General features: G+C 36.4%; 1 protein-coding gene across 4 annotated transcripts in view; it reads right to left on the reverse strand.

The window, feature by feature from the left end:
* OSBPL8 (oxysterol binding protein like 8) overlaps positions 1 to 24,254 on the reverse strand; it is a 187,813-nt gene that overhangs the window by 65,856 nt on the left and 97,703 nt on the right. The window contains exon 1 of one of the 4 annotated variants that reach the window (XM_029204672.1): positions 1,117 to 1,276. The exons of the other annotated variants lie outside the window; for them this stretch is intronic. Within the exon in view, the coding sequence (XP_029060505.1) occupies positions 1,117 to 1,261 (145 nt within the window). The 5' untranslated portion in view covers positions 1,262 to 1,276. Of the gene's footprint in view, positions 1 to 1,116; positions 1,277 to 24,254 lie in introns of those variants that run through there. 4 annotated transcript variants of the gene reach the window in all.

Consider the following 24,254-nt stretch of genomic DNA (forward strand, 5'->3'; position numbering starts at 1 on the left):
AATATAATTCGAATTTCACAAAATGTGTGTCAGAAAAATATATAAACAATTAGGGCGCAGTGGTTGCGAGTCTGCCTGCCAATGCAGGAGACGCGGGTTCGTGCCCTGGTCCAGGAAGATCCCACGTGCCGCGGAGCGGCTGGGTTCATGAGCCATGGCTGCTGGGCCTGCGTGTCCAGAGCCTGTGCTCCGCAACGGGAGAGGCCACAGCAGTGAGAGGCCCGCGTACCGCAAAACAACAACAACAACAACAACAACAACAAAACAATTAAAACAAGCACCAGTTTCAGTCAATACTTCTTTACCATGAGTATTAAAAGAATATTTTTATTTTAAAAGAAAAATACAACCTTAAAAGAGTAGATATGATTATGTAGCAGCTTAATATTTTGAAAACAAAACAGAGATTATTTATATTTTAAAATTTATAACCAAATATTTGCTACAATAAATCTTTTTCAAGCAATAAAAGATCAGCTTACATCTACATCTCATTGACCAAGTGTTTAATGTCCGAATCATAGCTGTCAATGCCTAATTTCATTTAATAAATACTACCAGAAAAATAACATTTTTTAAGCAAAAACTTATGATACCCAAACACATCTAACAACACAAAGTAAGGCATTTCCAAAATTATATTTAGGTAGAAAACTTCACGTTAGTCAGGACTTAAGCTATTAAAGTTTAAACTAAACATCAATTTTCACATAGTTACTATTTTGCTTGAAATAGTCTAACAAGTATCAATATTAAATATGTGGGTTTCATTTGCAATTGGTTTATCTATAGAATTTTATCTGAAGTCTAGAAAGGGCTTTATTTTTATCAAAGGGTTATAATATTTATTGCAATAATTAAAGCAAAAATTTATGCTATCAGCACTCAAGATTCATACTTCACTGAATCATTAGTTTTCAAGTTCAAGCTTAAAGAGACTGTAAAAGAAAATATGGAAAAGCCAAGCCATATAGCAGCAGTTACTAAAATCTAACCTTTCACTATAGAATTGTTTTGTTTAAACAAAAGCAGTTTTAAGATGTTAAAACATCTAGTTTATTTTAATAAAAAATCTATAAGAAATTAAGAAAAGAATACAAGATTAAACAAACAAACCTGGCAACGAAGGAGAAAGTTCATTGTATCCTCCAAATGAAGCATTCCGGACCAGCTTTCGGCCATCAATTCGTGGAGGAAATAAAACAGGCGAAACCACAGTACAGGAAGAAAATCTACGTTGTTGTGAGCTCTCCTCCTTCATGGCTTAGAAAGTCTATTTAATGTATATGCTCACCCAGAAGCCTACTTAGACGAATATGGCAATGACAGGCTTTTCTCTCACATCCAAATATAGCAAAACCCACCAGCACAAACAAAGGACACACACATTTAACAGCAAAGGAGAAGGACCAGAGACTGTCAAATCAGCAATAAACAGATAGAGAAAGAGACTGACAGAAAAAGGCACTAAGTCATGCTGCTGGGGTTTTTTTAAAAAATGAACTGATAAACAAGAAAGGCTATTCCACCGTTTCACCTTTTTATCAAACCAGTAATGCCTGGGTTGAGTTGCTGCTTTAGGAAAACAAAGCAAGATCAATACTTAGAGATTCAGGCTGAAGTAATAAGATCAGTTTCTCTTTTCCCAAAAAACGCAATCCTCTTCTCATATCCATTACATTTTTATAGTATCGGCCACACTTCCCACCTCTTCCAATTCTTTCCTTTCCAGTTTTTGCTTACTTTAAAAATGGATATACACATAACACTGTTTATCTTTCCTGAAGCTTCTAGATTTATATCTAATCTACTGCTTGCTTCAGCCATGATTAAGAATTCATAAGGAAAGATATTCTTTCACACTCGGTTCTGATGGATTCCAGCGGCTAAAGCAGAGAACAAACATTTAAGTTTTACCTCTAGTAGGGATATATGCATCATTAAGACAGTGTTAATGCAAACCAATCAACAGAAAAGATTAAAGGGACACCATTAATAATGCTGCATGCCCCAATATATGTTTCTTTGAAACAGCTGCTGTAGTTCCTCTTCATTACATTTAAACTTTTCAAAATATATAATCTACCAACAAGTATTTTCCACTTAAAACTCTTATTAAAAAAATGTAACATTATTATCACAGTAACAGATGGAAATATCTTTCTTTTCTAGGTTAAAACTAAGTGACTGGTATGATCCCACATCATTAAATCTAACAGGAAAGACCCATAGCCAAAATGATACACTATGTTGTCTCTTTATTCCTAATCTTTAAAACTCCAGAGAATTCTTTCCTACTTATATTAAAATCCATTTGCCTCACTCTACACCTTAACTAAAATTAAAAACTCTAAGTCAATTGCTTTCTCTATATACTCTAGACTGCTTTTTCTGATCACAGTTCCTTCAACCTGGAAATACACCTCCTTAGCTAGACAACAACAACTCAATTACAACTGATTTAGTGGTTCATTTTATAGACCTTAGTATAAGATCTGTTTCCTTCCTTACTATGCATACACTTCAAGGCTGGTTCTCCACTCATATACAACAGCATCCCATATGGTCTCAGACTGTTTCTCTTCACAAGAAAGGACACTTAAAAATAAACAAACAATATATACATATTATTTCTTTGACAAAGGTATTTCAAAATCAATTAGTAGTAAAAACAGTTTATGGTTGATACCTACAACTATAACAGGTTTTGTGTGTTTGTTTTTTGGGTTGTTTTTTTTTCTCTTTTCTCCATGCCATGAAACATAGATTACCATTTAATACAGGCAAAAGAAAAATAATTATAATTAATTCATGCAATGGTACTTGGCTCTCAAGACATGAAGAATATAACATCAAAAAAGGCATTTATAGTATAATGGTTAAACAGAATTTTAAATTAAAACTGCCTGGGTCCAAATCCTAGCTCTATCCTAGCTGGATGCATTTGAGCAATTGACTTAATTTCTCTGGGTCTGTTTCCTCATCTATAAAATGCTAATAATATTCCCTATATTACAGGATTGTTATAAGGATCAAATTGGATAATATACATGTAAAATCAAGAACAGTTCCAGGTTAAAAAAGATACTGACCTAATGTATTCCCTCCTAAAACTTGACAAAAATGACAGGAAACGAGTATTTTTTAAAAAATATAAGCAGGTATGGGTATGTATCCTACAAGCATGTATCCAGGAGAAGATACATCAACAACATAAGTTTGACAGTGGAGAGCATGAAAGGAACTTGTAGTCACTGTCCTGCAGATTCAGGAAAGCTTAACCACAAACCAGCAGTGGTAAAAACTGAGAACTAATCCTACTCATGGCGAAGAATCCTTGTGCATATAATTTACAGCACCAAGATCAGGAATCAGACAAGTTACTGACATCAACAATACTGAAATCAAGACAAAAATACAGGCAAGGCCTTCAAAATTAGAAGGAAATGACTTCCAATTTAGTATTCCATATCCAGTCAAATTATCAATTACATATTAGGATAAAATAAAGATATTTTTAGATATGCAAGGTCTTAAAAATTTACTTTCCATGAATGTTTTTAAAGAATTTACTAGAGTAGCCATTCTCACCTGGGGTTCTACAATAGAAATAGGCCTAATGCACTAAAACATCCACTCTTCAGAATGAATTAATTTTTTCTCCCATGCATCTATAATGGCTCTAATCATGTACAATATACTTGGGAGAATTGAGAAAATATTCACCTATATTATTTTCCACAGGCCTTCCTTACTTCCCTCTAAGGAACTTCCTTGAGAAAGGCTATACAAAAATATATGATCTAGGGCTTCCCTGGTGGCGTAGTGGTTAAGAATCCGCCTGCCAATGCAGGATACACGGGTTCGACCCCTGGTCCAGGAAGATCCCACATGCCGCGGAGCAACTAAGCCCATGCGCCACAACTACTGAGCCTGTGCTCTAGGGCCCGAGAGCCACAACTGCTGAAGCCCATGCTCCTAGAGCCCGTGCTCCGCAACAAGAGAAGCCACTGCAATGAAAAGCCCGCACACTGCAATGAAGAGCAGCCCCTGCTCGCCGCAACTAGAGAAAGCCCGCGCAGCAATAAAGACCCAACGCAGCCAAAAATAAAGTAAATAAATTCGTGCCCTGGTCTGGGAAGATCCCACATGCCGTGGAGAGGCTGGGCCTGTGAGCCATGGCCGCTGAGCCTGCGCGTCCGGAGCCTGTGCTCCGCCAACGGGAGAGGCCACAACAGTGAGAGGCCTGCGTACTGCAAAAAAAAATATATATATATATATATACTTTACCAAAAAGTGATGGCAAATTAAGAATGCATGGAATACAGGAAACAGGATACTGAGCTTAAAAAACTGTCATCACCAAATGTCTCCTACTATCTCTTTTTGACCCAAAAGACAAATTCTGTGGGTGAGCTTTGCCCAAATTCTTTTCTGAACTTGGCTTGACTTGACAGTATGCTGATGAAGCTTTTTCTCTTTCTCTCAGCCCCTGATGTCTGGATAAACTGAGGATACTCCAAATATGTTGAACTGTTTTTTCTTAAAGACTTTATTTTTAGAGCAGTTTTAGATTCACAGCAACATTAAGAGGAAGGTACAGATATTTCCCATATACCCCTGCCTCCACACATGCATGGCCTCTGCCATTATAAATTTCCCACACCAGAGTAGAACATTTGTTACAACTGATGAATCTGTATTAACACATCATCATCACCCAAAGTCCACAGCGTACTTTAGGACAGAATACCCAACCTTTCTGGCATCAGGGACCGGTTTTGCGGAAGACAATTTTTCCACAGACCGGGGGGATGGCTCAGGCGGTAACGCGAGCAAGGGGGAGCGGCAGATGCAGCTTCGCTCGCTCGCCTGCCGCTCACCTCCTGCTCTGCGGCCCGGTTCCTAACAGGTTCCTAACAGTGAAAATGGAGTATTTTCACTGCCCTAAAAATCTTCTGTGCTTCAACTATTCATTCCTCCCTCCTCTCTAACTCCTGGAAACCACTAATCTTTACTGTGTCCATAATTCTGCCTCTACCATAATGTCAGGTAACTGGTATCATACAGTCTGAAGCCTTTTCAGGTCGGCTTCCTTCACTTAGCAATATGCATTTTAGGTTCCTCTATGGCTTGATATCTCATTTCTTTATTTTTTTTTGTTAATTTATTTATTAATTTTTGGCTGTGTCAGGTCTTAGTTGCGCACGCAGGATCTTTTGTTGTAGCGTGCGGGCTCTTTGCTGCGGTGCGTGCAGGCTTCTCTCTAGTTGTGGCATGCGGGCTCCAGAGCGCGCGGGCTCAGCAGTTGTGGCACATGGGCTCTCCAGTTGTGGTGCGCAGGCTCAGTAGTTGAATTGTGAGAGCCCAGTTGCCCCGCAGCATGTGGGATCTTAGTACCCCCATCAGGGATCAAACCCATGTTCCCTGCATTGGAAGGTGGATTCTTAACCACTGGACCACCAGGGAAGTCCCGATATCTCATTTCTTTTTAGCTCTAAACAATATTCCACTGTCTGGATGCATCACAGTTTATTTATCCTTTCACCTACAGAAGGACAAAACTTGGTTGCTTCCAAGTTTTGGCAATTATAAAATAAAGCTGTTATAAACATCTTTGTGTAGGTTTTGTGAGGACATAAGTTCTCAACCCCTTTGGATAAATATCAAGCAGTGTGACTGCTTGACCATATGGTAAGAATATGATTTAGTTTTGTAAGAAACCTCCAAACTGTCCTCTGAAATGATTGTACCGTTGTGCAGTTCCACCAACAATGAACGAGAGTTCCTGCTGTTCCACATCCTTGCCAGCATTTCACGGTGTCAATGTTCCAGATTTTGGCCATCCTAATAGGTGTGCAGTGGTTGTATCTTGTTGTTTTAATTTGTACTTCCCTGATGACATATGACATGGAACATCTTTTCATATGCTTACTTGCTATCTGTATATCTTCTCTGGTGAGGTGTCTGTTAAGGTCTTTGGCCCATTTTTTAATCGAGTTGTTTTCTTATTGCTAGAACTCTTTGTATATCATTGGATAAGTCCTTTCTAGGTGTGCCTTTTGCAAATATTTTCTCCCAGTCTTTGGCTTGTGAGCTCATTCTCTTGTCACTTTCTTTCACAAAGCAAAAGTTTTAAATTTATATGTTCTATTTTCTACCTATTCTTGGTAGGACATGGTGAACTAAAAGGCAGAAAATACCTTTCATGACCATATTACTGTAAGGTATCTAGTACCTAAACTGCAAGCTATGATGAACCCTATGTATCCCAGGGCTCACTTGCCCAGTGCTTTCCAAAGAAGAGATTCCTGTTAAACTCTCAAAGAAATCAAAGCCAAACTATAACCCAGAGACTCTATTCAGCTTATCTTTTCCTGGGAATCGTTATGACTGACAAGGGCCTAATTTCCAAAACATACAAACAGCTCATAGAACTCAATAACAACAACAACAAAAACCCAATAAAAAAATAGGTAGAAGAGCAAAGAAGACATACAAATGGACAATAGGCACATGAAAAGATGCTCAACATTGCTAATAACTAAAGAAATGCAAATCAAAACTACAATGAGGTATCACCTCACACTGGCCAGAATGGCCATCATTAAAAAGTCTACAAATAACAAATGCTGGAGAGGGTGTGGAGAAAAGAGAACCCTCCTACACTGTTGCTGAGAATGTAAATTGGTGCAGACACTATGGAAAACAGTATGGAGGTTCCTTAAAAAACTAAAAAGAGAATTGCCATATGATCCAGCAATCCCACTTGTAGGCATATATCCAGAGAAAACGCTAATTTGAAAAGATACACACACTCCTATGTTCATAGCAGCACAATTTACAATAGCCAAGACATGGAAGCAAGCTAAATGTCCATCGACAGATGAATGGATAAAGAAGATGTGGTATATATACACAATGGAACACTACTTAGCCATAAAAAAGAATGAAATAATGCCATTTGCAGCAACATGGATGGACCTAGAGATTATCATACTAAGTAAGTCAGACAAAGAAAGACAAAAATCATATGCTATCACTTATAAAAATATGATACAAATGAACTTATTTACAAAAACAGAAATAGACACACAGACATAGAAAACAAACTTATGGTTACCAAATGGGAAAGGGGGTGGGGAAGGGATAAATTAGGAGTTTGGGATTAGCAGATACAAACCTATATATATATGTATAGCTGAGTCACTTTGCTGCACTATACCAAAACTAACACAGCATTGCAAATCAACTATACTTCAATAAAAAATCTTTAGGACTTCCCTGGTGGCACAGTGGTTAAGAATCCGCCTGCCAATGCAGGGGACATGGGTTCGATCCCTAGTCCGGGAAGATCCCACGTGCCACAGAGCAATTAAGCCCGTGAGCAACAATTACTGAGCCCACGCGCTGCAACTACTGAAGCCCACACGCCAAAACTACTGAGGCTGCATGCTGCAACTACTGAAGCCCGCGCACCCAGAGCCTGTGCTCCTCAACAAGAGAAGCCACCACAATGAGAAGCCCGTGCACCGCAGCAAAGAGTAGCCCCCGCTCGCCACAACTAGAGAGAAAGCCATGCAGCAACGAAGGACCCAAACGCAGCCAAAAAAAAATAAAAAATTAAATAAAAAAAATTTTTAAAGACCTGCAGCATAATCACATTTACTGTGCCTTGCTGGCTAGATTCAACTACTGTAAAACTTATAGCAAAGCTGAACAGTCTTCAAACATATCTAGGTTAACATTTGAATTTATCATCTCTCTCATTTTACACTACATTATCTATGTATGAAAACAAGAAAAATGACAAAACAAGAATGTTGTAAGATCATCATAATAGTTTTGAAAGTCATGTGAAACACTTATATTAGAAATAGATTTTGACCTATGGATAAACTTACTTATTTTGAACATGCTTCTCAAAATTCAAGTTACCATTCATTGGTAAGTTGAAAATCAATTTAGTGACTCACAAATAGCATTTAAAAAAAATGAAACAGAATAAGCCAAGATAGGAAATATTAGAGTGCATCATACTCTGATATTAAAAGGCGAGTTGCTTCATCAATCATTTAAGACTTTTTTTTTTAACATCTTTATTGGGGTATAATTGCTTTACAATGGTGTGTTAGTTTCTGCTTTATAACAAAGTGAATCAGTTATACATATACATATGTTCCCATATGTCTTCCCTCTTGCGTCTCCCTCCCTCCCACCCTTCCTATCCCACCCCTGCAGGCTGTCACAAAGCACCGAGCCGATATCCCTGTGCCATGCGGCTGCTTCCCACTAGCTATCTACCTTACGTTTGTTAGTGTGTATATGTCCATGACTCTCTCTTGCCCTGTCACAGCTCACCCTTCCCCCTCCCCATATCCTCAAGTCCGTTCTCCAGTAGGTCTGCGTCTTTATTCCTGTCTTACCCCTAGGTTCTTCATGACATTTTTTTTTTCTTAAATTCCATATATATGTGTTAGCATACGGTATTTGTCCTTTTCTTTCTGATTTACTTCACTCTGTATGACAGACTCTAGGTCTATCCACTGTTTAAGACTCTTTATATAACTACACACACACACATTATGTTTTGGGTAGTGACATAAAATGTATTTCTTATATGGATCATTGTCAAAATAGGAAAACACTGACATAAATGATATTATTCCTTTTGAAATTCCCTAACACTAAAAAGAACTAATAGCTCCTTGCCACTAGAGACCAACTACATATATTATCTTTGGTCTAGGGACTCTTTCCATATTAAAATGGCAGACATTTGAGCAGAGGAAAAAACCACAAAAGGCCATAATAAGAAGATCTTTAGATGTTCCTGCTATATGCCCAAAGAAAATGCCCAGCTTCAACTTCTTTCTATAGAGCCAAAAGATTAGGACTGGAGAAGGCATCTCACTGTAATAAAAGAACTCCAATGAGTTCCCTGGACAAATTCCAGACCATCTTTATTTTAAAAACCGATGAAGCAAACATAGCTGATATTCTGAAATCATCTAATTTGGTAGTTGGAAAATCCATCTAAACTCTATAAAGTTCCATATGCACACTCATGATAAAATATGTTGATTTAAATTATGATGAAAGTATTATAAGAGCTATATACTTTATCTTGAATCCCAAGATAATAAACTTAGGCTTTAAGAGATTTTAAAATCCTTAAAGCAGCAAGAAGAGTTGGAAAAAGATCAAAATACTGAAAACAAAAATCAACCAATAAGAATTTAAGAAAGTATTATGTCCAAACATGAAGAGAACCACTGCCCTAAAAAATGAACTAAATATCTGAAGGTGGTACTATACAAATTCAGCAGTAAGTTTCCTTATAGAGCATGAAATTTAAAAAATAATATAGCTATTTACTATTATTTAAGCAGCACAGGGTTAGCAAAAAAGCCTATTAATAACCTTTCAAAGAACATATAAATTAAGATGGTTGATAATGACCTTTGCTTTAAAATATAAAACACAACAATAAAGTTCTCAGTCAATTTCCATCCTCCAATATGACAATTAATTTCTTAGCTGTAATTAGTAAAATTTCATTAATGATTATATGGCTTGAAAATTATACAAAGCAATCTTATTATCCCACATTACCTCAGAAAATAACTGTAGCTTCTCAGCATTAAATACGTTCTCAACTTAACAGCACATGTAAATGCACATACAAAATTAAAAGTATGGCTTAGTATAATTTTAGACTGGATAGCATTCTTGTCTATATATCCATATTCACAGCAATAAGTGTAAGACAGTACTTTCCTTTGGATGAAAAGTTCTTTGTAATTATATTTGTATATTAGATATTCATTCATTCAATAAAAATTTAATAAGTACCTACTTTGTGTTAGGAATTATGTTAAGCACAAGAGAGTTATGAACATAACAGTCCCTAATTTCTGCTCTTACTGAGCTTTCAACATATGTGAGTTCATCTTCATTAAAAGTTGATTGAAACTCGGAGAGTCTATTTCCACAAAGTAAATGTTAAATGAAGTGCTTAGGTTTCTTTCTAAGACTGTTCACAAGAATCTAACTGAAAATGTACTAAGAGTACCTATGAATGTAACCATCATAATACTACCTAATAATTATATAGTAATAAGCTTTCAAAAGTGTTTTCACATATGTTCTCAATAGATTCAAAGAACAACAACATGACATACAAAAGGAGTAGTATCCTGGTTTTACAGGTAATCAAGCTCTGAGGCACATAGGCTCAAAGTCACACAGTAAACAAGCAATAGAGCCAAGATTAGAATCCAGCCGTGAGAGTAGTGTTTACTTTCCCCCCTGTCTCCTCTTTCTGCTTTCCCTAAGCCTGCCAACACAGATGCCAGCATCAAACCATTTTGTGGTAAGGCGAGACTCAAAGATGGGGGATAAAAAACATGATCCCAGGCTACAGTAGGGTCTGCAGTGGGAAGGGGTAAAATGAGAAAAATCTTAATGATAGTGAAGAAGAAAGGGGAGCCTATAGGACAGAGACCACTCAACTAGATTATCTTTCACACATAGGGACAGTTTGTAAATCAGGGACTTAATTAAAAACTTTTTAAAAATCTGTTTCAAAAATTCTTCCACTAGAAAGCTGTGCAAGTATCATGTTAGAAAAAAGCTACTACACTCTTTCCTTCCATACAATTGAGTTCTCAAAACATAACAGATAAAGAAAATCCCACTCCCCACTGTACCCATTTAAATATGTTAGTGTTCCACAAGTAACTAGTCTTCCAGCTCTTCTCTCCAAGCATGGGAACCAAGTTATAAGACAATATTGCTTGTTTTAGGACGGCAAGAATGGATACTGATCTCTCCATTCCCTCTCTTAGCTGATGTTCAAATTGGTGCTAATGCTCACATCTTTTTACTTACCCACCAGAGACTCAATCCAACTCTATGCAAGCTTTGGAGTTGGATATAAATTAAATAGGCTGGCACACTCCAGAAATTTCCTAATGATGAGCCTAACAAGGTCCTGAAGAAGCTATTTTGATTCCACAGTTGTAACCACATATCTAACTAACTTCATGGTCCATTACTCTATCCAAAATACAAGGATTTCCTTATCTTTTTACCCTATACCCACAATCTCCTCACATAGGCAAATGACATAAACCTATGGTTCACAGAGTTTGAATTTGGGGACCAGTAAAATTTCCCCCCAAAACAGTAGCACTGCTATCAGGGTTCTCATCTTGAGAAGACATAATATTTTTTTAAACCTATAATTCACAGTCTTCATCAATTCACAAAGGGATATTAAATATCATACAGCAGGAAGACTATAATCTCATAATAAAGACGGTCCTTTACACTGAAGGAATTTCACTTAGTGAAAAATTGTAATAGTGTATTTATTTTTCTCATCTACTTACAGAACTAGGAAAGAACCACATGCACCAGCACTAGCCCACAGACTATACCATTAAAAAAAGAGAGATGCATTTATTCTAAGGACGTATACACAAGAGTGAATATAACATGTGTACATTTTAAACATTATTAATAAAAATGAAAACATAGGTAATGACCACTAACTTAAGAAAGAGAGCATTTCAAGTGTCTTTGATGGCTCCCATGTATGCTTGATTGTACACACCTCCCTTCTAATCAGAGTTAACCATTATCCCAAATTCTATTTTACTCCTTCTATTGTTCTATCATGTACCTATCCCTACACAATGCATTGATTCTCTTTTTTGGCTGTGTGGCGCAGCTTGCAGGATATTACTTCCCCAACCAGGGATCGAACGCATGCTCCCTGCAGTGAAGTGTGCAGTCTTAACCACTGGACTGCTAGGGAAGTCCCTTGATTCATTTTTTTTTCTTTTTCTTTCTTTCTTTCTCTCTCTCTCTCTCTTTTTTTTTTTTTTTTTTTTTTTTTTTAGCTACACCATGCAGCATGCAGAATCTTAGTTCCCCAACCAGAACCTGTGCCCCCTACAGTGGGACCACTTAACTGCCAGGGAGGTCCCATGCATTCATTCATTTTACTTATTTTTAAACTGTACATAAATGTCATCATACTGCATGAACTTTAATTTGTTTTGTATACGCTTCCACACTGATGCCTGTAGCTTTAAATCATTCATTTCATTGTTGCATAGTATTCTACTGTATGAATATAACTATGATATTTATTCATTCCACTGATGATAGACATTTGGGTTTTCCCCATTTCTTTTTTTTTCTATTACAGACAATTTGCTGGTACACATTTGTGAGAGTTTCACTAAGTCTAGGATACACTAAGGAGTATGCTCATCTTCAACTTTACTATGTAATATGCCAAACTATTTTCCAAAATCACCAACATAAGCATTCACTACTAGTAAATGAGAGTTCCTGTTGTTTCACGTCCCCACTGACACTTGTACTTGTTGGACTTTAAATCTAGTGGGTATAAAATGGAAATCCATTGTAGTATTAATTCACTTTTGCCAGTTTCCTAATGTTAAACATCCTTACACACTTACTGGTCTTTTGTGTTATCTCTTCTGTAAATAGCTATTCATGTCTTTTGTATATTTTTGTAGTGGGTTTTGGTCTTTTGGGTTGATACATAGGAGTATTTTATTTTTCCTAGATATTAATTCATTGTCAGTTATATGCATAGCAATTTGTTTCTTCACTATTTTTGTGGTATCTTTAGATAAACAGATATTCTTAACCTCAACAAGGTAGAATGGGTCAATCTTCAGTTTGAGAGGGGTGTGTGTGTGTGTGTGTGTGTGTGTGCGCACGTACGTGTGTGTGTCTTGTTAAATCCTTCTTTACCTTAAGGATATAAAAATATTTTTCTATGTTTTGTAAAGTTTAATAGCTTTATCTTTCACATTTAATCTGGGATTGATTTTGTATTTAGTAGAAGAGATCTATTTTCATTTTTTCTCATACAGATAACTAATTTCCCCCAAACAGTTTATTGAGTAATATGTCATAAACTGAGTTTCCATATATGCTTGAGTCTGTTTCTAAGTCTCTGTTGTGTTTCATTCATCTCATTGTCTCTATCAGCATGAATACCACCTATCTTATTTGCTAGAGCATTGTTAAGTCCTAAGTAAGCCCTGACCCTTGTCTGGCTCTGCTTCTTCAGGAATGTCTTGACTCTTCTTTGCCCTTTGCTCTCCCTAGAGAGTTACACAGCACCTTATCAAGTACCATGAAAAAAATCCTGTTGAGACATGAATTCAAAACACATCAAACACACAAAATCAATCTGAGAAGTGACATGCTAATAACATTGAATTTTCCTATCAGAAACATGGTATGTCTCTCCATTTATTGAGAATACATACTCTTAGTATTATACTTTTCTACTTAAAGGTATTTCACACCTCTTGTTAGAATTATTGCTATGTACCTTATTTTCTGTTATTTTAAGTGGTTATTTTTTAAATTGTCTCCCTTCTCTCAATAACTCTTACTAACTCCCTTACTTTACCGACAGGTCAGTCATACTCTAAAAATAAATTTTTAAAACACCATGTCCAGCATTCTGATGTTCTTACTAAGAAGGTTTTCTCTGAACATTTAGTTTGCCATGTTACTGGAAGTGAAAGTTCAGCTACATGTTTTCATGTTTCTTATGTTTCCCTACTTCTTGTCCCTAAACTTCGCAATCACAAATTAAACTCTTGAAGGCAGAAGCTAGGAATATCATTTTTTGTTTGTTCTTGCTCTCTAGTACAGAAGTAGGTACTAAGCAGGCTAAATAAAGGCTGGCTTGATAGAGGAGACCCTTGGAAAATCCTGTACTCCCCAGCTGGTATTTGTCCTTCTGTTACAAACATCCTTCCTCCACCTGGAAAAAGATGAGTTTGCTAAACTTTCAGTGTTTCATCCTTAAATAAAATTTAATATATGTTCAAAGTTACCACAAAGAAATGGAAACAGAAAAGTTTCTATGAAACTACTGTTTATCTTCTCTCAGAAATTATGCAAATATTACTTGGTAAATTAAACTGATATTATCTTGCTATATACTCATTAAAAATACAGAAAGCTTGCCTCCACATGCCTCAAATAAGGAAAAGGAAAATTGTAGCAGCTAACTCTACAAATGAAACTCTTTTAGCATTCTGGCTAAGAGGGAGATGTCAACCTCTCCGACTATGAAAACAATTGTGGGGTGGAAATCCCACCAGAAAAGAGCTGAGAAACTAGTGCAGGTATTTTGTGACAATCCTTCACTGTTATCTTAATAAATAAATAAATTGGGGGGGGAAGGAATATATGAACGTTTATGGGGAGAAAAGCATCCTTTAGCGTTCTTAATGTTCATCTTACTGCTTTGTTAAAGAAGCAATTAGTAAGGACTGGCAAGGATAAGACAGACTCTCTCATCTTTGTAAAGATGTTTAAAACAAAGCTGAATTATTCATTCTCACTTTTCAATAAATGATTTCAAAGTATTTCAGTTTCCCATGTAGGAACAGCCGAAGAATACAGATATTGCAACATTTCACAAGAGAGATTTAGAAGAATATTTTATTCTTATTTTCTTAACTTGCCAAATATTATATTCTCTTTCATTACTTAATAGGTACTTTCATAGCTCTATGAAGCAACTCCCCAAACACAAGGAATTTCAAAACAGAAAACAACCGTGTCTTACGAAATAACTTCAGAAATCTAACTTATTGAGGGCTCAGAAACTTAGAAGAAAATCAACATAATCTCTAATTTATACTATTTCTAAAGAAAACAATCTACCATAGCACAACATCTAGGGAAAAAAAGAGAGTGGGGGTGGGGAATAAATTCAAGTTTTCTTTTAGGTAAAACAATTTTCATGAAATATAACACATGTGTTCAAGAACATACTTGTTAATGTGTGTATGATCTCATATATGTTCAGAATTGACCCTAGAAATGTCTTGCCAAGGAAGGAGGAATTGCTTCGTTTCAGGGAGGAAACTGACTTCTAGGTCTCCTTTGGTCTGTGAGCCACTCTACTGAAGGTACTCAGAATTAGTCACCTGAGATTTTATTAACAATGTCTAAAATTGTCACCCTGAGGAATCTGGTATGATATCTTCACAATAGTACACTCCCTGTTAAAGAAAATCCCCCTTTAAAGTTTTCTGTTAAGTTAGAAGTATTTGATATAGACCCATCACTCCACATTTAATGCTGCCAGAGCATTCAAGGTGAAGGGACTTCACAGGTTTAAGAGAATTTACTAAAGGATAAGAGAAACTCAATACTAAGTGTAGACATTTTAATTCAAGCCTAGATAAACCAAACATGGCCTAAATTAACTTTGATAAAACTGATTGAGCAGGTAAAACTTTTAGTTTTCAAAGTTTTTAAATTTTAAACACAAAAGTTAGTTTGAAATGGATTCATATAAGTTTTGGCACAGCAACATTTTACATTCTCTCACAAAGCACTACAATTGAAAGATGGTTTTTAAAAAATAAAACCGTGAAAATAGCTTTTTATGACCAGAGAAAGAAAGGGTAGCTACAAGATAAAATTTAGTAACTCATCAAGCTTTGATAATAATCTCAAACGTGATCTAGAGGGAGCAGAGCATCTGTCTGTGAGATGAGCTATAATTTAGTCTCTAGGCTGCCTTAGCATTGTCCTTATTCAAAAGTACAGGGAAAAGGGAGACAACAAGCCTAATTAATCTACAAGTCTTTCTTTCTTGATAAAAAACTGAAATACATTACAGTCAAACAAGTCAGCCTAAAACAAATACCATTCTACTTAAGAGATTGTAATCATACTTAAGTTAAAACTACTTTGAACTGGTACTTAGTCTTCAAACAGGGAAAAAAATCTGGCAAATACACAATTTTTGGAATAATCCAAATAATTCATCATCATAATCTAAACAGATAACAAATGAAAGATTATATTGATGTGTGTGGTGGGCTTTAGTGAGGAGAGCCAGAGTCTCCCTAGTTCCTCCAAAAAAAAAAGAAAAAAAATCCTAAAATGATGGAAGGAAACCACAGTGCAAAAAAATAAACTTAAGTTGTTTTTAAGGGAAAGTGACCCACATTAAATTGGTATGAATCAATATGTATAAAGGAGACTCAGCCAGAAAACAGGAACAGTGAGAATCTTTGCCATTCTAAAGCACTCGCAAAACATAAATTTCTATCACCATACCATGTATAAAACAGAAAAAGAAAATAGCTGATCTGTAATTCAATCCAGTATAGTTGAATAGTTAAAGGCTATGGGCTTTGACAGTCCCGAATTTGAATCCTGCCTCTGACACATACTAGTTTTGTGAATTTGAACAAATTTCTTAACATCCCTAATCCTCAACTGCCTCACATGTAAAGTAGACATAGTAACTGTGCCTATATCTTGTGGGGTTGTTTCAAAAGTTAAATATAATTCGAAATATAAACCTTTTAGTATAATGGCCAAACTCAGTAAGTGCTCAATAAATGGTAGCTATTAGTATGAGTCCAGCAAATACCAGCAAAACGAATGTCATATTAAATGAATGAATGAGTGAATGAATGAATCAATAAATCAATCTGTCTGTCTGCCTGGTCATCCACTCTCTCTCGTTAGCAAACACAGGAACAATATGACACGTGAGGTTCATGTTAGAGAAGGGGCTTCCAGCACGTGAAGATCACCTCCAAAATTGCATTTATTCATTAAAAAATGAGCCTATAAGCTTCACAGTGGCAGGAACCAGCACATAACAGGTACTCAATAAAGATATTTATTCACATATTCACTTATTAAACATAAAAGTACCTACTATGTTGCAGGTACTATGTGAGGCATGGGGGAATATATACTTATTTTATATATATATATATATATATATATATATATATATATATATATATATATGACAAACAGACATTTATTTACGCTCAACAACTCTCTTCCTTTTACACTAACCTGCAATTATTTTATCAGTTCAGTATTTGTCTATAAGAGAGCCCTTGCCCCTACAGCTACTTAACACAATGCTTCCAAGCCGTCTACTGATCCTGGCATTTCCTCCTACAGATCCTACCCCGCCACCAAAGCAGTCCACCAAGCTCATCCACCAAACTCCACTCCCTTGCCAGCATCCCACACTCACTCTGCCACCATTCTTTTGTTGCGTACACCAAGCAAGGCCTAACGTTACAGAAGAAAATCCCATACTAGGTCAGACTGATACCAACCTAAACGCTACTTGGCAATCCCACTATTATGGTTCCTCCACTTTCTAGCTGTATTCCTAGTCCAGTGGATCCCTTAATCTTCACAATGGATCCCATCTCTGAGAACCTGCCCTATTAATTCTCCTTTCTACTATAGTATTTCTCTCTACTGACTTTCTCCTGTCAATGTCTGAACATGCTCAAATATCTCATCTTAAAACAAATCTCCTTTTTGTCCCATGTTCTTTTTCTATCTACCCTACATATTTCTCCCCTTCAAAGGCACAATTCCTAAGAGTTTGCTATCTTAACTGTCCCCAATTTCTTATCTTTCTTATTCCTCATCCTATTGCCATCTAGCTTCATCACTGTTTCCAAAACTGATTTCACAAAAGTTATCAAAGATATCTTGTCAATGGATAATTTTTCAGTTGTCTTAACTGGCTTTACTTTTGAGTTATATATAAAACTGTAGGTCACTCCCCTTCCTTCATAAAACCCTGTTTCATTCTCCTGGGATATAACATTCCTTTACAAATCTTCTTTGCCAATCCCTTCTCCAACAGATCCTTAAATGCTGACACTTCTTAGGACTGTATTCCAACTCCTTTCTTTTCTCAAACTACAATTCTTTCCAAACTTTTCACAGCTCACAATGAGAAATATATTTTACATCAAGTGTGTGTGTGTACACATATGAGTATCAGATAACAATTTCACAGATCAGATTAAGTAAGCTCTGATCTTTTGATCCTATTCTATTTCATTAAAAAAAAAAACTGTACTGTCTGAGAATCACTGAACTGATCTACACAATTGTTGTAACTGTCTTCAATTATTCTATTTAAGCTGATGACTTCCAAATCTACATTTCTAGTGCGTAAGTGTCTGTTAAATTCTAAACCCATAAAGCCAATTTCCTCCTCAACAGCTCCACATGGATAAAGTCCTTCAAACTCACCATGTCCAAAATTGGAGTTCTCAGCATCTTTCCCCCAAACATAGTCTTCCTCCATAGTCCCCTACCTTGGTAAACTGCTGAACTAGTTTCCCAAGCAAAATACCAAGGAGTCATTGCTGAGCCCTCCCTCTCTTTTTCCTCTGTCACCCCCCAACCCAATCAATCACTAATCCCTGAGAAATTTTCCTCTATATATTTCTCCACTTTTTTTTTTAAAACTCACGCAACTGTCACTCTCATCCAGGCTGTATTCACCTCGCCTGGACGGTACAGTCTAGTAATGAGTCCTCTCTCATATACTGTATTCTTCCAAATTTATAAATGCAATTCTAATCATTTTGTGTTGCCTACTCTTACAGTTATCTACTGTACAATAAACCACTCAAAACGTAGTGGTTTAAAACACTAAAATTATTTGCTCATAATTCTACAATTTTGGCAAACTGGGGGAGGGGGGCAGATGGGGACTGCTTGTCTCTAATCCACATAGCATCTGCTGGAAATCCCAATATGCTTTCCTCACTCACATTTCTGGTCCTTTAGCTAGGTGACTAGAACAGCTAGGGGTTGGCCAATTTGGGCTTTCATACAGCTGTTAGTATGTGGATGGTGAGACTTTTACATGGAAGCTGACTTCCTCCAATATACAAAAATAGAAGTTACCAGATCTTTTTAATGCCTGGTCTCAAAAGTCCTAGAATGTCACTTCTACTACATTCTATTGGTCATAGCCAATAGACTGGCCAACAGACATGGCCAGCCTAGAACTAAACAGAGGTAGGGGTGGAAGAGGAATAGACTCCATTTCTTGATGGGCAAGTTGTAAGGACATATAGAAAAAGAGCATGTGAGATGAAAGACATTGTTGCAGTCATCTTTGAAAATGAAATATACCACTGTCCACCTAATTTACATTCCTTCCACATGCCAAATATACTCAATGCCCTTCCCCTAATCAAAATGTCATCCTATTACAGCACTGGCTGTAAGGCCAGGATCTTGTTATCTAAATTAGGTTCAAATGCACATGTATTCCTTGGGTTTAGTTCCGCATATATGGTTCCTTTTTCTTTTAATTAAAATTTTTTTTTTAAATTTCTGGCCACGCAGCATGCAGGATCTTAGTTCCCTGACCAGAGACTGAACCCATGCCCACTGCAGTGGAAGGGTGGAGTCTTAACCACTGGATCACCAGGGAAGTCCCCATATGGTTCCTTTGATACAGCTCCTCTTAAATCAAAATCCCATTGCCTCAAAAGATAACTTATCTGCCCCAGTGCAGTAAGCCAGGGATAGAATTGCAATAAGACACTTGAGTTCAAAAGCTGTAGGGAATAGGGAGTTACACAGAAGGCACATATCAGTGCCATAGCAATTGTGAAATCTGCTAGGGACACGTCATCAGCAACTTGACTAGAACAACAGTTCTGCTCCCTGAAAACAGTCCTCTGTTACTGTTGGCTCTGCACTCTGGGCTCCAAGCTCGGAGCTCCATCCTTGGGTCACTCTTCCTATTTCGTAAGAAATGGTCCACGTTTGCAACAGTGTAGCTTTCTCAGCTTGCTTCCTGCCCATATAAGACTGGGATTCCCCACACATACAAAGGTTCTTTTTAGTTGAACTTTGTCTATCCTTTTCTGTCTAAGCTGGTGGTGCTTTGATTAGTACCATCCTTGTAAAAACTTTGTGGATTTCCTATGAATTTTATTGGAAATAACTCAATTAAACAGACATCACACCCACTAATCTCTGAGATAGGCCACTTCCTTCTTAGGGCTGTCTGTCATGGTACTGTAGGACAGCAGACTTAAGAGCTTTGAAGCTCTTTGGACTAGCTGAGACATTCTTGTAAGGTATGCCTTTAAGACTCTTTTCAGTGCTTTTCTCTAGCTGAAAGGCTCTAAGAGGCATTGTCTTAAATCTTTCTGAGGTCTCAACCAAAAAAATCTTACAGAAGAACTCTTGATCTGATCCTTATTTTGAGGTCATTTTTTTGCACCCCGCGATTTGGGAAGAATTAGATAAGCAGAGGGAAGGGAGAGAATGTTCCACAATGGAAAATGAGAATAAATAAAAGCACAGTCTTATGGGGAACAGGGAAGAAAGTCATCTAGCTAGGTTCATGATGGGGGAAAATATAAAATGAAATTGGAAGGGAAGAATAAAGTCAGAAATACTAACAGCTCTAACTACAAGATTATGAAATCTGTAATTTACGCTCTTTATTGCTGGTTTCTGCTTGCTGATCCAAATGTTGCTATATCAGATACACTTGGAGAGCTTCACAAATACACAGACTCACCCTAGAGATTTTGAAAGGTTGGAGAAGAACCTACATCTAAGCAAAGAAAGCTCCCAGGTGATTCTCTGATACAGCCAGACTTAGGAGTCACTGCTCTAGGCAACAGTCAACCACTGGCTTTTTGAGAATGGGAGTGTCATAAATGCAGATACCTAATGAAGTTTTCAGTTATAAGCTTGAATAATAAAAATCTGTATTCTCATTTATAATTTTCTATTTCTCTTTATTCATATCATTTCCCTAAGAGACCTACTTCATAGGATCCATGTGTTCTCTGACCATATACATCTATAAGAACCCCAGTCCCATCACAGTCTCATCTTAACATGTAACAATAATTTTCTGTTTGGTTGTCTTGTTAAGAAAGATGAGCCTGGTATATTGGAAGGCAAGTTCCTAAGAGGAGTTAGGATACTATGGTACTAAGTAATGTATGTATGGAATAATAAGGACCTGACCTAAGACGATGATAGTTAAGAAGGAAAATGAAGATAAACACCAGAGCTGTGACACTTTAAACTTCTAGAAGAAATCACAAAAAGTGTTCTTTGCAACTTTAGGGTAGACAAAGATTTCTTTAATGGGGGGAAAAAGAGCTCGAGTCATAGGGAAAAACTGATAAATTGGATTTCATCAAAATTAAAAACATCTGTTCTTTGAAAGAAATCATTTAGACAATGAAAAGGCATGCCAAGACTGGAAGAAAATACAACATATACAGCTAGCAAAGGATGATACTGAAATATATTTTAAAATTCTTAAAACTCAATAAGACAAGCCAAATTTTTAAATGAGCAAAAACATCTGAACTGACACTTCAGATATACAAGTGGCCAATGAGCATATGAAAAGATGCTCAACATTATTTGTCATCAGGGAAATGCAAATTAAAACCACAATGTGATATTACTATACATCCACTAGAATGGCTAAACTAAAAGAAATCAAGGTTACAGAGCAACTGAAATGTTCATTCACTGCTGACAAATGTAAAATGGTATAACTACTTTGGAATACAGTTTTGGCCATTTCTTATAAAGTAAAACATACACTCATCATATGATTTCACAACTGTACTCCTAGATACTACTCAAAGAAAGAAAGAAAAAAAACTCCACATAAAGCATTGTACACATTATGGAGTTATATCAAAAGACACAGGAGCCAGAGTTAAGGTTTGTAAAATTTGAGCCTCAAAAATCTAATGACTAGGGCTTCCCTGGTGGCGCAGTGGTTGAGAGTCCACCTGCCGATGCAGGGGACACGGGTTCGTGCCCCGGTCCAGGAGGATCCCACATGCAGCGGAGGGGCTGGGCCCGTGAGCCATGGCCGCTGGGCATGCGCGTCCGGAGCCTGTGCTCCGCAACGGGAGAGGCCACAACAGTGAGAGGCCCGCGTACCGCAAAAAAAAAAAAAAAAAAAACTGACTAAATTGATCAAAACTTTAAAAATATAAACCTCTGGAGTCATAACTAGGTTCAAATTTTAGCTCTATCACATATTAACTGTGTAAACTACATTAAGGAAATTACCCTTACCAACTGCTCAGTTTCTTCATTTGTGAAACAGGGAGAATGATTTATATACCATAAGGTTCTTATAAGAATTCCAGGAGCTAATAATACATGTAAAAAGCACTTAAGAGACACAGGGAACTTTAAATGTTGGTCATTATTACTATCAATAAGGTTTTGGAATTCTAATTCTTTCCATTCAGAAGTTGAAATACTGATCTAGAGTACTTGAGTTACGGCAGACCTATCAAAGAGGTTTTCTAGATATTTGTTAATCCCCGATAATTTATCTTCACCATAACCAAGAGTTAATGGGTTTATCTTATTTCAAACACACCTCTGACACCTGAAAACTATGATGTGGAATTTCAGTAGGTAAACCAGAGGGAGATATTATACATTACAAAAACCCAATAGGTTGACTTTAAAAGAGAAGTACGTTCAGTATGTAATTCACTCTACAACTATTAATTTACCCATAACTTACCCAGGAACATTTAGGTGTAAATCAAGATATAACTAACACTACGGACGCTGTAAATGCAAAAGTTAGAGGTTGTACATGGCCATCCATACTAAAAGAATTTCCAACTGAGCCTCTATAAGATGCTGAAGTACAGCAAAAGTCGAAATATCAGCCTTCAACTCAAATAGAATCATTTATTTAAAACAATAATAATAGTAATAATATTGTTGTTGTGGTTATTATATTATTATTAATCAGCTATCATGAGTGGTTATCATTTACCAGGCTATGTTCTAAGCTTTTTATATGTATTAACGCATTTTAAGCCTTATAAAAATCTTATGTGCTGGACAGATACTATTATTATCTTCAATGCATGAGTTCTTTACATTAAAATATTTGTAAGCCCAAAAAATACGCCACCACCGGAAGTAGGCTTTATGTCTTCTTTTTAATCTAAAACACTGGTACTTAGGAGGCAATAACCATTTATCTTGACTTTCCTATAGGAACTATATTTCAGTGTTTATTAGGTAGCCTTAAGATAATTAAGATCTCTTTCTTACAGAAAAACTTCAAGCGTAAAAAGAATGACAGAATTAGAAAATCACCATTTTTCCACCCTAATGTTGTTTTCCACCCTAATTGATCTTGATAATCAAAGAGTGCTTACACCTTTAGGTGAAAAGTTGATGGGGAACAGAATATTTACTAGGTGCCAACTGTCTTTTACTTTCAGGTTATAAGGGGAGAAAAGATGCAACTTTCAACTGAAAAGGATCAGGCTGCCACCACCTGAACCTACTGATCAATCTCACATCACTAATAGTGGGACAATCGTACGTTGAGTGAATTCTCATGCGAGGCAGCATGAAGTGGTACACATCCCCTAGAAAACAATCTTGCCAAAAATGTTCAACCTGAATGTAGTCAAGCCTTTGCATTTAACTTCCAGTTCACAGAAAATACAAAAGACACGGGGAAACAAATAAAACAATACTGCAAGGAGGCAATCAAATCGAAAAGGTCCAGCACTCTGTAGGGACACTGACCTAGTTTCTTAAAAAAGTCAAAGGCACAAGAGAAAATAAAATAAGAGTAAACAGGAAGGCTCTTTGGGATTAAAGGAGATTTAATTATATAACAACCAAATGCAATGCATGAACTTTTCTTGGATCCTGGTTTCAAGAAGCTTATTGCAAAAAACTTGGGGACAATTGGGGAAATTTAAATTTGAGCTAGGTGTTAGCTTATATTAAATAATTATCATTAACTTTGTTAGATCTAATAAAGGTTTTATGGTTATATAAGAAAATGTTCTTAATTTTTAGAGATGGATTAAGTATTTGGGGGTACAACATCATGAGGTCTATGATTTACTCCAAATATTCCAGCCCCACCCCCAAATAAATAAAATAAATCCAATAAAAGGTTAATAATTTCTTACATCTACTTGATGGATTTATTAGTGTTCATTGTACTATTCTCTCAAATTCCCTGTTTGCCGGAAAATGTTTGTGACACATGAAAGTACTTTTAATGATTAGTAACTAACCTTTTTGTTGTTTCATTAAATTCCAAGTTAAAGAATTCCTCTAAATAGTCTAGTACACAGGTATATGAATCAGATGAACCATATTTATTACAGTCAAAATTCTGGTGCACAGAACAAAAACATCACATAAGCTGCATCCTTTCAGAATTTTATCTTAATGAAGCTTATGTATACCATTGTATACCATATATCCATTTTCAAAAAAGCATTTAGTAACAAAAATGTTAACTTTCCAAAATATATTCAACAACCAAGCAATAAATTTTAGCATAGCAGTAATTGTTTTTATCTTGTTAA

This window comes from Monodon monoceros, unplaced genomic scaffold (genome assembly GCF_005190385.1).
Source record: "Monodon monoceros isolate NGI ecotype Baffin Bay Population unplaced genomic scaffold, NGI_Narwhal_1 Super_Scaffold_6, whole genome shotgun sequence".
Classification (NCBI taxonomy): Eukaryota; Metazoa; Chordata; class Mammalia; order Artiodactyla; family Monodontidae; genus Monodon; species Monodon monoceros.